Source organism: Alexandromys fortis, unplaced genomic scaffold (assembly GCF_014885135.2).
Source record: "Alexandromys fortis isolate MF-2015 unplaced genomic scaffold, M_Fortis_MF-2015_v1.1 scaffold_202, whole genome shotgun sequence".
Classification (NCBI taxonomy): Eukaryota; Metazoa; Chordata; class Mammalia; order Rodentia; family Cricetidae; genus Alexandromys; species Alexandromys fortis.
Window position 1 is genome coordinate 1,559,689 of NW_026068077.1, and position 12,897 is coordinate 1,572,585.

The following is a 12,897-nucleotide window of genomic DNA, read 5'->3' on the forward strand; positions in this document are numbered from 1 at the left end:
TGGCCTGCAGTCCTACAAGTACTACAATATTGTGGATTAGGAAGGCCACAAGACATGTTTTGATTCAAGTCAGGGAGTCCTTCCTCTGAACAGCAAAGAACTCGACCAGTACTGGCCAGTCTGCCTCTTAAGGCCTTTGCCTCTGTTGCCAGTGTAGCTCATGCCTGGGGCTTCCGTTGCTCTTTCTCTTTGTAAGATGTACAGGGTGGGAAACCAGTTTCTTAGATTTCTACAGAGGATCAGTGAAATGTTTGTGATATGGAGAAGAAATTAAGTGTCTCTTCCGCTATTGCTATGTTGGCATTGTGAGCTTTAGCGGTGTTTGAAGCAAAGCTTCATACAAATTCAAATGATAGTTTTCCCGCGGCCCACAGGATGTCTTCACTCGGGCCTCCTTCATCCTTTGTCCTCCGCTTCGTGCGGCATCTCCAGACACCCACCTCACCCAAAGCCCCCTCTCTCCCACCATTCAGAATGTTCTTTACACCTAATTTACTACTAACTTCTTCCCACGTATGGCTGCTACATTAGACTGCTCTAGCCTTGTGCTAATTACCATAGCATTCTTTGTGGCGGGCCATTCCATGCCAGTGGCTGGCAATATGTCCACAATTTGTAGACTAAGGTAGAAGAGGGAGAAGTTCAGGCATTTAGGGACTCTGCTGAGAAAAGCTATGGAGGAACAATGGAAAGGAGAAGAGCTGAGCCCTGAACCTGTTTGAAGTGGGCAGGACTAGACAGACAGTCCCTTCAGGAGATGGCACCGTGCAGAAGTGACTAGGCCCAAAGCCAGGACACTGGCTCATTGTTTAAGCTCCAAGACCTGGAAATGTGCTCCTGTGAATTTGACACAAAAGGCTAAGGAAATAATATAATTCCTTTCTAAGTTCAGGTTTCCATGTTCTTCACAATACTGGTGTGTGTGTGTGTGTGTGTGTGTGTGTGTGTGTGTGTGTGTGTGTACAAAGAATAAAGGTTCCCCAACAGGGCATGGTGCTGGTGGGAACTCTCGAGCCTGTGGGTCTGATTCTGCACGGGCATTTGCACTTTGCTCTTGGCTAGTGTCTGTTTCCTGTTAGAAGCGTATGGGTTCCTGCCAAAGCCAAAGCTATTTGACTTCTAAATATAGCGTAACAGATGTGGATGAGGACCATATTATTTTCTGTGTTGCACAAAGCTTTTCCCCCCCCCTCCCAGAAAAGCCAGACAGCAGACCAGTTCTGGTTAGGCTCAGTCAGCTCAGTGTTGGGCACTGGGGTTGGTTTTATGACTTTTAAGTTTTGGTTACGTTACACCAGGTTTTTCTTAACCTGAACAAGTGCTCCTGCCTAGACTCAAAAGCTCTTCACTAGGCCTTAGAAAGGAACGTGGTGATGCCTGTGTTTCTCTTACAAAGTGGTTTCTCTCATTATCAAAATAACCATAAGTCAAGCACAGCATGACAGTCGCTGAAGGGATACGCCGTTCCATAGGGCACAGGCTGTGTGTGGAGGCAAATGCAGTCATCTTAATCTAGTATTATCACTCCTGGCTAGTGGGTGTCTAACTAGTTTAACTGATGGGTTCTGTGTACCCACCATTGTCTTCGCGCTGTAGCGACACACACAGGCGGGAACCAGTGAGGTAACACATGCCTCAGGACCTGGGAATTTTACTTGATGAGAAGAATTTTACTCAAATACCAAGGTGATTTTGGCTTGACTTGCCCACCTAGTCCTTTCAAAATGTGCTATGTCTGGAGAGCATCGGTGCTGCTGAATGTTCAGTAGAAACATGAACCTGTATCAGCCTGAGGCAGGCGCACACTTATGGGACGTGAGATCTAGCTGGCTGAGCAGGGGATCCACAGTGCAAGGCAGGTGTGGAGTCCTGGGCTGATCTGAAGGCAGACAGCACACACTCGCTGCTGTGTCCCATCTCCCTCTTGAAGAAGGCCACAGGTGACATGTCCTAGGCTGTCAGTCAAGAGAAAGGTGGCCTGCAATAAAAGCCTAGGATAGAAATTTCACCTGGTTTTCTGTGAATTGATCAAACTATGAGACCAAAAATGGCACCTGATTTTGCCTTCTGTAGCTTCCTCTCCCTTACCCACCAATGCAATGGGGGCCTTGGTGAATATTATTCAACCTTCTCTGGCAATCTAAGTTCTGTTTGGGGTCTAAATTCATGTACCTTACTTATCTTACATCTTTTGAAGTAAAAAAATCTAGTGTTAATAGACTATGTGAGACACTGGACAGATGTCTGGTTCATATCCGCTTTCTTGATATCAAATAAGTTACATGATCAAATATAATACTAAAAGACTAAATAATTGCGGCTCTTTTATGTATATTTAAAACACAGTAAGAACATAAGAACATCTCAAATCATTTAAAGGGTTAAAGGGGTTATCAACCAAAATCTTTGGAAAATTCATAAAATTTAAATATCTGCAAACAATCCAACCAAAAGGAAGTGGGGGTGGGGAGAAACAAACTCCCAACATTTGGCTATGGAGGGAGGGCACTTTACATGGGAACCAAATGGCATTACAACATCTTCTTTCAGGTAACTAGTCACTGTACCCGGAGAGAAAGAACACAAGAGCAACATCAGAGACTCCCCACCCCCCCCAATCCCACGCACCCAGTTAGAACATTCCATTAAGAACTCCTCTGCCACGGGCTTTCTCTCATTGCATAGGCCACGTTTCAGTTCTACAGCGCAATGCCAAGCAGCCTTCGAGTTCTGTAAAGCAGGCTGGTGTCCGTTCTACAAAAATAGTAACGTACAGCACATAACACTGCGTAATCTTAATCTGTACAGTTTTGTTCCCATAGGTGGCACACATCAGTTTGTACAAGCTAGAAGGAAAAAAAAATAACACTCCTCTGGTTGTTTCCATCTGGGATAATAGTCAACAGAGTCAACCAGAATCTGGTGTGGTAGGGATCGTCTACGAGGGCATCAGTACAGTATCCTAGTACTGCGGATAACAACGGGCAGCTTTTACCAAGTGATACAGAATCAAATTGTCTTGGAGCTTCACTTATTTATTTACTTGGACTGAAAAGATCTAGCTGAGAATGTTCTGCCAAACAGCCGACCAACAGATCCAGAAGGTTAGGGCTGCTGAGACTCAGCCACCTGCCGCACAACCCAAAACTCGGGCGCAGTTCAGGGCTCTTCAAGTGCATAGCTTCCGTGTTAAGCGTGCATTAATTGCATTCCTTCAATCAGTTAATCCTCTAGACAGCCTTCTCTGTGTTTTGCATGCATCCTGCTCCACGTTCATTAAGGGCATCTCTTCTTAAGGAACCATGGGCTTTGCCTTTCAATTTGCTTTTGTGATTTTTGTCGCTGTTGTTATTGTTAATGTTTAGTTTAACTGTCAGGACCTCCAGTGCTCGGAACACATGAACAGGAGCTGCGCTCTGACAGAAGAGGGCCGTGTGCACAATGAGAAATGAAATGAAACGAGTGTCAGAGACAGTTTATAAAAATGGCACATTTATTGCTACAGAACGGTCATGTACATGACTTCATCGAATAACTACAGATGGGAACAGGTAATGGTCTAGACCAAGCTGGGTCGTCTGCCTCTTGAAGGAAGTCCAGCACACAACCTGTTTGGACACTTCTACAAATCAGAAATACACCAAAAACATGGAAAATCGAGGCACTCAGCCACACATTGAAAACAAGGTGTAACTGTTTATCTTTTTTTGAAATGTTTTCCCTTTTTTTCTTTTTTTTAACAATTTTTTTAAGTTTTTAATGCTGCAGCTATGTGTACAGTCGCAAAAAAAAAAAAAAGTCCGCACTGCGACCTACAACTAAAAACAAAAACAAAAACGAAAACAAACAAAAGAAGCTACCATACAGTCTCATCTCGGTAACACATGGTAAAATAACATCTTTTAAATAGTAAAATAAAGTAACAAACTTTTACTCATAATGATTCCAAAAATCTACAAAGAAGAAATATTCAGAATCTGACAATTTTTTTTGTAATATTCATGGTATAAAAGGATTGCTCCTGCGAAAAATAAGCCAAATATATTTTTTATTTTTAAATTTAGTTTTTTTCCTACTAGGGTGTACTACAGTCTATTTCATAGCAAAAAGAGCACTAGACAGACAGAGCTTTATAACAAAAAGCCAGGCACTGATACATGGTAAATCTCTGCTTTTTTTTTTCTTATCTTCACTTAATTGCATCACAAGTAACAAGAATGAAAAAGGCCACAGTTCATATATTTCACCATTACATATGTCTATAATACTTGAAATGAGCATATGGCAAAACCAGCACTGCACAGAGATGAGTCACTTCAAGTCCCATGAGAAAGAACATCTCGAAAGAAAACAAACATAACCAAAGCGAAATCAAGGAGGCCTACAGGCCTTGGTGCCCCATTGTCTTGGAATTCATCACATTCCATCTTCACCTTTTTATTTATCTTTAATGTATTTAATTTTTGCTTCCAGTCAGCCGGCAGACTACACTTTTGTGCTTGTTTATGCGGAATTTTTCATTCCTGACTTAAGTTCGGTTTTGGACACAGATCATATTCTGCCTGTTGGATGCAAAGACGAAAAAAAAAATCCTCTTACCCCCAAGTCTCAGTTCAACTCCCTCCCACTTCCCAACCCCTCATCAAAACAAAGATCACAAATAATAATAATAATAAAAATCAAGAAATAGGAAAAAAAGTGAAAAAAGGAAATAAAACAAGGAATCGGAAGACGGAGTCAGAATCAGTTGTACGACTGGGTGAACTGACAGTTGTATAAGCATTAGTGTTCCTCACAGTTACACAGAAGACACATGGTAAGAACTCCTAGATGGGTAGATCCCTAATTCTGCATATTCATAAATTACTCGAATGTGGAGGTGGATCAACTGTTCCAAGTTGCTTTCAAAGCCTGAGCCTCTTCAACTGCTCCCTAAGCTATGCGCTGCCACACCAGCTATACCTAGTGTCGTATGGACCCTTAGGAAATGTTCATATAGCATTTTAATCCTGTCTTCTGCTAAGTTTCTCTCAGGAATCCAGTGCAGGAATACCAGTATCTTACCTGGGTTTGATAATCACAAAATAACAACAAAAAGGAAAAGAAAAAACAACACATTAAGAAGGCCACATTCCCTTTTATCTTTTTCTCTCAAACTGGAGATACAACCCAATTACTACAGAGAGGGTCAGGTCATGTTTCTCCACCAAGCAGAATACAGCCAGCAGCTTCTGGTGGCCTTTAGGGAGTCTTTTGCTTGTTTCCAAAAGGAATTTGACAATAGCCGTATTACATTACAAGTAATGAATACATCAAAGCTGGTGAACAAGAAATTGCAGCTTTTCCTCTGTTTGAATGAGAACAAAATATAAAAGCACCAATTGAAAAAAAATCAAATAACTATAATTTAATTTTTTTGCTTTGTTTACAGATTTGAAAAACTTTAATTCAGCTTTAGTAAGCACCTTTACGATAACATGTATCAAAAGTGCCATTCTGAAAATGTTCATCGATGCAGGGAGGATTTCCAGTTCCCTAAAGAGTAAACACCATATTCTCTTCTATACATGTCTCCTGAATGTGATCAGAGTATACCTGCTTCCTATATAACAACAATGTTCCTAGGGATACCCGCCTTGGTAGACTATACAAAATGAGTGCAGAATGTCTCACGAAAAGGAAATCTTTACCATGGGGAGAGAACAAGTACACATGGTTTCCATCTTTTCGGGAGGAGGGGAAGTGTACATTATTGTCTTCCATGCCCTTTTATTTATTTATTTTTGAGTCCCTTTGTTCGCACATTTCACAGGAAAGCCCCCGAAGAACTTTTCATGAAATCTGATTTCTGCTATTCTCCTACATTTTCAATCCACCTCCACATTTTAGGAACTTATCAACAAATCAAAGCATTTTAGTTTTATCACTACTGAACATATTTACAGTTTTCAACACACACACACATACACACACGCGCGCGCACACGCACACACAGAGCTAATCAAAATGTTTATGGGTTTGTAAAAGGTGAACACGTGGTAACTATCTTATTTGTTCTTACATTTTCAGAAATGAACATAAATTTCAGATTCTTGTAGCTCACTATTTCTTAAGTGACTTTTTTTTAAAACCACACAGTTTAGGAAAAAAAAAACCTGATACAATGTATTAAAACACATAATAACAAGTCTACATGTAAAAATATAACTTTTACATACACAATTTCAAAATAATGATAGGTTTGCCATTGGTTGCATAAAATTTACAAATGTGTTTCATCACTATGTAACTGGTAAAACAGGACAACAGATGGGGCATTTAGACCATTTCCATGGATTTATGGCATTTACTCAGTGCTGATAGGTGGAAAAACTACTTCAACAGGGATTTTTTTTTCTTAATACATGCCAAGATTGTGTGGCTGTAAAAATAGAAACCAGTTAGAGACAAAAGGATGCTGACAAATGCTAAGTAGGAGCACTATCTTTTCACTGCACTACACACCGGAGTCAACCACTAGCAAGATTTAGGATGGGAATTGGTTCCTTGTGCCCAGAGTCAACGCTAGCTATCTGATGAGTTGCTGTGCCATAGTTTGATCAAGGTTTCTATCAAATGGTTAAGTAGAAACTTCATTCATACTGGCCAGAGAATACTGCACTGCCCCTCCTCACGAAAGTGCAACCTAATGCTTTAGGACTTATAAGGCTTGTTATAATGCTGCATGACTGGCTGGCATCTTCTTCAGACCAAGGAGGAGGCAAGTTAAGTCATCTACTTTTTAGTAAACCCATTTTGAAAAAGAAAAAAAAAAAAGAAAGAAAGCAACAAAATCAATCAGCTCGGTCACACCTACTTGCAATTTTCTCATTTGACGGTTTTTGAACTCGACTCTTTTTTTTTTTTAAAGTTTTTGTATTTTTTCCAAAAATCTGACCATGTATTCAGAAATGCCTCACTGCACACTACTTCGGCTACACAGGTAGGTAACACTTGACTCATTTTGTTAAATCACAGCCACTTTGATTATGTCATGTTTCCGATGATATAAACATTGGAAGGCACAGTGGTAACATTGTAGCATTCTAACCGTGTACCTCGGAAAATCCCAGGAGAGGGTCGCAAGGGCAGCGCCACAAGCCAGACAAATTCCCTTTTTGCCTTGCCCGGGCAATGCTGCGTGTAATTTCTACACATGATGTGATTTTTTTTTTAAGTCCTGTGTTCCCAAAAGACTGGAGAAACAACTTTCTACTAGTTATGAATGAGAAGCAACATCAGGGTCAGCATTTCGTCCCGCACTGCCCCTCCGGAAACAGAGTTGGCACTACAGGTTACGATAACAAACTGGGGGAAGGGACAAAAATCAGACAAAAAAAAAATCCATATTTACAGTAAAATCTTTCTTTTAAAAAAGTTAATCAGTACTATTTTTTTACAGGAGAAAAAAGTCTGAAACAAATGAACAAAAGCTTACCATAGTCACTAAATTTTTAATATATATTTATATATATATTTATATATATATTTGTCATAGGTCTATAACATCCATCTGTCCCTCCTACCCTAAGGAATGGCTAATGTCATCATTTCGTTGCCATCAGGACGTTTGCTGGTTTTGTTATGAGGGTAGCCGGGCTTCCCCTACTCAATATCCGGTAATTAGAAACACTAGCTGACTCGAATGCCAACAGAAACGTTCATGTCGTTTTCTTCAGAAGTACACTTTTTCATTATTGCAAGGTTACAATTTTTTAAATTAAATATTTTTTTCAGACTTACAAATTAATTATATTTTTTTTTCCAAAAGAAGTTTAGGCACAAATGCATTGCTCCACAGCGTGGAAGGATTGCCGTTCAGTCTCTGGGCTGCGTCTCAGCCTGCACATACCGCTTCGCACATTCAGAATGATATGTTAAAGAAGTCGTCCCTCAAGTTGCACTTTTTCTTTCTTTCTTTCTTTCATTCATTTTTTTGTTTGTTTTCTGCTTTTTGATAATTGGGAATGCTGAAACTTCTTGCGTCTGCGACTCATAACTACTCAGACTTGTCTTATATTACAAAAAAAAGGGGGTTAAGGAGCAGTGTTTATGTGGGTTTAGGATAATACAGCTGTTAAGGAAGTGGTCTCTTGTTTTAATGAAGCAAGGTGGCAACTTGGACCTGAGAAAGGAAAAGGAGAAAAAAGTCATTAATACAATGATAGGAAAAGATTCATATTAAAAATTTAAGCCCTCTTTCTCAAGAAAGAAAAATATTGGCTGATCTGGGCGATACCAGTTGTATGTGGTTTGTGTGCCACTAAGAACTGGGGAGGACAGCGGTAGTAGAAACAGGGTCCAGCACACCCCTTCCCCACATCTGTCCCATGTGGGCCCAGCACACCCCTTCCCCACATCTGTACCATGTGGGCCCAGCAAACCCCTTCCCCACATCTGTACCATGTGGGCCCAGCATACCCCTTCCCCACATCTGTCCCATGTGGGCCCAGCATACCCCTTCCCCACATCTGTCCCATGTGGGCCCAGCATACACCTTCCCCACATCTGTCCCATGTGGGCCCAGCATACCCTTTCACATCTGTCCCATGTGATTCGCAGCATCTCCCATCCCAGGGTGTGGGCCAGCCAAGGACAGAGGAGGAGGCTCTGAGGAAACTTTCTCTTCCTCCCTTCTTTTCAGACAGGCAGCTTTCGGGTTCAGATTCCTTTCTGTGGGGTGGGACAGCACAGGGCACTCAGTCAGCAGGGCTCCACAGGGGTGGAGAAAGCACTCCTCTGTCCATGCCAGACACCCAGACTCCATTTCACATGGCAGGATGAGGGCATCCGTGCAGGAACGTGTACCAGTAGGTCACTCACTGCCCGCCAGTTACTAACTGCACACAGCATAAAGGCAAGCATGATGGCTAAGGCAAGGAATGCCTGCCCTTGAGGGGCAGAGGCAGGGAAACTGTAAACTTGAGGTCAGTCTCTGCTATACATAGTTCTAGGCTAGACTGAGTGATACAATAAGACCCTTGCTCAAAATAATGACAACAGCGATTTAGAATGATGAGCTGGGAAGAGCGAGAGCGCATTAGGAGTGATCGCAGTGCAGGCAGGAGGGCCCGCGTCCAGTGCCCGGCACCCACATGCGTTCAGTGCCCGGCACCCACATCAAAAGCTACATGTGGTGGCCAGCTTGTAATCCAGCCCTGGCAAGACAGAGACAGGCAGATCCCTGGGGCTCACTGGCTAGCCAACCCTAGTCTAATTGGCAAGCCCCAGGTCCTAGTGAGAGGCCCTGCCTCAGGAAACAAGATAGGTGACCCCTGAGGAATACAGCTGCGAGGCTAGCTATCCTTTGATCTACACACACACACACACCCACACACACCCTACAGAAGAAAAAGAAAGAAAATAGGTTGGTCAATCATGTCTGACAATTGTCAGCACACAGGGAAAAGATGTAAAATAACACTGGTGAGAAGAACACCCTACAACCTAACTACAGGAGACAGACTTTGTTTACAGTCCCGCATATTAGCAATTCTTTGGGGGCTGCTTAGGCAATCTATCTCCTGACCTCGCACTTGCTGCTCCAGGCTGAGGATGACAGCCACGGCCTGGTGGAGAATCAGAAGCTTGGTCTGTGGCTTGTCGCTTTTCAGGTGGAGCTGCACCATGCGGCCCAGCTCCTTGAAAGCCTCATTGATATCGCGGACCCTCAGGCGCTCGCGGGCATTGTTGGCCATCCTCCGCTCCTTTTCACGTTCAGCCTTCTGCTCTGGGGTCAGGTCCTCATCATCGTTATTGCTGTAGGGCGAGAGGAATGGGCGCTTTTATGATGGTGTGCGGGAAAGACGGTATCTATATTACATTTTCTTTGAGATGCTTGTCAGATCCATCCTTCTTCCCAGAAATGTATCCATTTGACCTTCATATGACCTTGGTTGGTTTAGGTAATGAACACACCAAACTTTTTGTTCCACCCAGAGATTTTACCCAAATCAAACAGAAGAAGATGACCTTGGCTCCAGCAGGGTCATAGTGTGTCTACCCTGTTGTAGGGGGACACAGAGGGGCAATGAAGACTTCATGTTCTATGCAATATGCACTACTCAGTCTTACGGAAGACAGCGATCCAGGCTTAGCTTATATGTATGAAAACACAATGATTACTTTAACAATCTTAAAAAATGACGTATGATACAGTCAGAAGATGAGTTATTGCCCGACAAATTTTTGTAGATCACGGTAAATACAGTCATATCAACAGCAGAAACATCAGAGAGTGGAGTGATCAAAACCAAGCACCACCTCTTTATGATGGACCAGGATCCCCGCGAGTCACAGAGGAAGCCAAACAGGGTTCTCTCTCAGAACTAAACTAGTCTGTGACTCATTCCAATGAAAGGTTCAGCAGGCATAAGGCCGGGCCCTGGCCATACTGAGCGGTCAGAGTGACCCATCTGAGACTTTGCTATGGAAGGTGACTAGGCAGATGAGCCATCTGGAAAAGATGCTCTCACAAATGGATTCATGGGTCCAGGATTGCAAATGTTTTGAGGGCTGTTATAAAGAAAAGAGGAGTTTGGGACTCAACAAAAAAGAAGACTCAACAAAACCAAAATCTCCAGATGAGATACTGTGAGCAAAAATCTCTTCTGGATTCTGTATTTGAGAAGCATGGAGGAAGAATACGTCAGTCCAAGCCACTGAGTACAGATCCTTGAAAAGAAGCCTAAAATCCCCTAGTCCCAAATTGTTCAGAGTCAAGATGATGAGTCCTCATATTTAGAACTGAAGATGAGGAAGATTAGTTTGGCTGTACATGGAATGAACGCTGACTTCAAATGGGTGTAGCTTTCCCAGCCGACCTGTCCCTGAACTCCTGGGGCCCTCAATTATCACATGTACTCACTCATAAGTGGTTTTTAAACATAAAGCAAAGAAAACCAGCCCACAAATCACAATCACAGAGAACCTAGACAACAATGAGGACCCTAAAAGTGACTTACATAGATCTAATCTACATGGGAAGTAGAAAAAGACAAGATCTCCTGAGTAAATTGGAAGCATGGGGACCTTGGGGATTGTTGATGGGGAGGGGAGGGGCAGTGAGGGGAACAGAGAAAAATATAGAGCTCAATAAAAATCAAAAAGAAGAAGAAGAGAAAGAGGAAGAGGAAGAAGAAGAAGAAGAAGAGGAGGAGGAGGAGGAGGAGGAGGAGGAGAATGCCCTTGCCCACGCCTACATCTTGGAGGGCTTTCCCAGTTTCTTTCTGGTCTCATGTTTGACCACAGGGTATTTATTCTACCTGTTCTGAACTGATTTTTGTGCAGGGTGAGACTCAGGGACCCAGCTTCACCCTTCTGCATATGTGTGGTCTTCCAAACACAGAAAAAAATGAAGTAGAGATTCTGTGCGATACAAAAAGAAAACAAAGAATAGGGCAGCATGAAAATTCTCAAAGTCCATAGTGGGCTTAATAGGAAATGCCGTTATGAAACTCATCACTGTGTACGATGAACATATGCTAATAACACAAGAGGAGAAATGAAAGCCCTCAGGTGGCATCCAAAGTGCAAGCAGGGCCAGTTACCCCGGAGGCGTCCTAACCAGGAGAGGCTTTCTTGAACTCTGTAAAGTACCTGAGGATATAAGGATGCTCAGACAGAAAGGGGCATATTGGGGCAGGATGGTGTGAAACGCTACAAGGTTGGACTTCGTGACCTCCCAACCAGCACCGACTATGCTGCTATGAGAGCCCGCACACGGCTGGCTGCAGGCTAGAGCAAGCCTTTTCTTTCTCTGCCTCTCTTTTTCCTCCTGGCTTCTCCTTTTCCCTCTCCGAGAACGTCTGCTACTGGTGGGGGAATGCAGCCTGTGACTGAATGGTTCCTGCATACCATGAAGCGAAAAGGAACAGCCAAGTCTCTGGTAGGCCTGTTCTGAAGCAAAAGACTAGCAATATTTTTAGACAGTGACCATGTGTCAAACCTTACATAGGGGGAGTCAGAAAATGGTAACCCGGCCTTTAAAAGTTCTCGGGCTAATGGCTAATTAGAAATAGTTATTCACATCAATAAACCGCTCATGGACATAACTAGATTTGAAGGGTACTATTTCACCACAGACTCTGTGAGGCATACGTCGTAAATGACACAAAAGTGACTTAAGAAGACACTTAATGGCTAAGTAAAATGATGTTCTCCAACGTCAAAGGACCAATTAGTATGTATACGTTATGGCCGCTAAATTATCAAGAACTGACTTGGCTACCAGAGAAGCTGCTCAGGATTTGACATCCCCACCTAAGGACTTCTTGCCAATGTTGCCACAAGTCAGGGAACTGTAATGATGAGAGAAAGAGAGGGATAAGATAGAAGCACTTAGCATCTCCGGAGCCAGCAGTAGTAGGACAGACAATGCCATTTGTCGCAATGGTTATAAAGAGACGAAAAGGCAGTGTGAACTTGATTCACGAAATATGCCAGCTGTAGCCCCGAGAACCACAACCTTTAAAGGAAGCTGGAGTCTTGGCACAACTGGGCAATCTGCAAAGAAAATTAACCCAAAGGAATGAAGACAACGTATATGGGTCCCGAGGAACCCTAAACCATCTGATCACCAGACTCAAGCTTACAGAGACACACTGAACTCAAAGACACCAGATATTTCAGAACACCAACTTGAAGCCATTTCCCTGCCGTTGTGCTTTTAGTAGTAGAGAGGGGGAGAAAATTAGAATTGATTTTACACACAGCAACCTGTTAAGGATAAAACTAGGAAATCAGAATTTTCTCACTTTAAAGATAAAAAATTTACAGTTGTATATACAATCGACTCTTTAACATGGCTTAAATCTCCTTTTTAGAAATGTTTTAGGCAAAAACACTTCTGACCGAATT

General features: G+C 42.6%; 1 protein-coding gene across 20 annotated transcripts in view; it reads right to left on the reverse strand.

Moving 5' to 3' along the window:
- Positions 1 to 3,472: 3,472 nt before the first annotated feature.
- Tcf4 (transcription factor 4) overlaps positions 3,473 to 12,897 on the reverse strand; it is a 342,727-nt gene continuing 333,302 nt past the window's right edge. For all 20 annotated transcript variants that reach the window (XM_050121710.1, XM_050121718.1, XM_050121709.1 and 17 more), the window contains 3 exons: positions 9,569 to 9,798; positions 8,572 to 8,712; positions 3,473 to 8,164 (listed from right to left, as the gene is read on the reverse strand). In XM_050121710.1, coding sequence (XP_049977667.1) covers positions 8,576 to 8,712; positions 9,569 to 9,798 — 367 coding nt within the window. In that variant the 3' untranslated portion in view covers positions 3,473 to 8,164; positions 8,572 to 8,575. The remainder of the gene's footprint in view (positions 8,165 to 8,571; positions 8,713 to 9,568; positions 9,799 to 12,897) is intronic.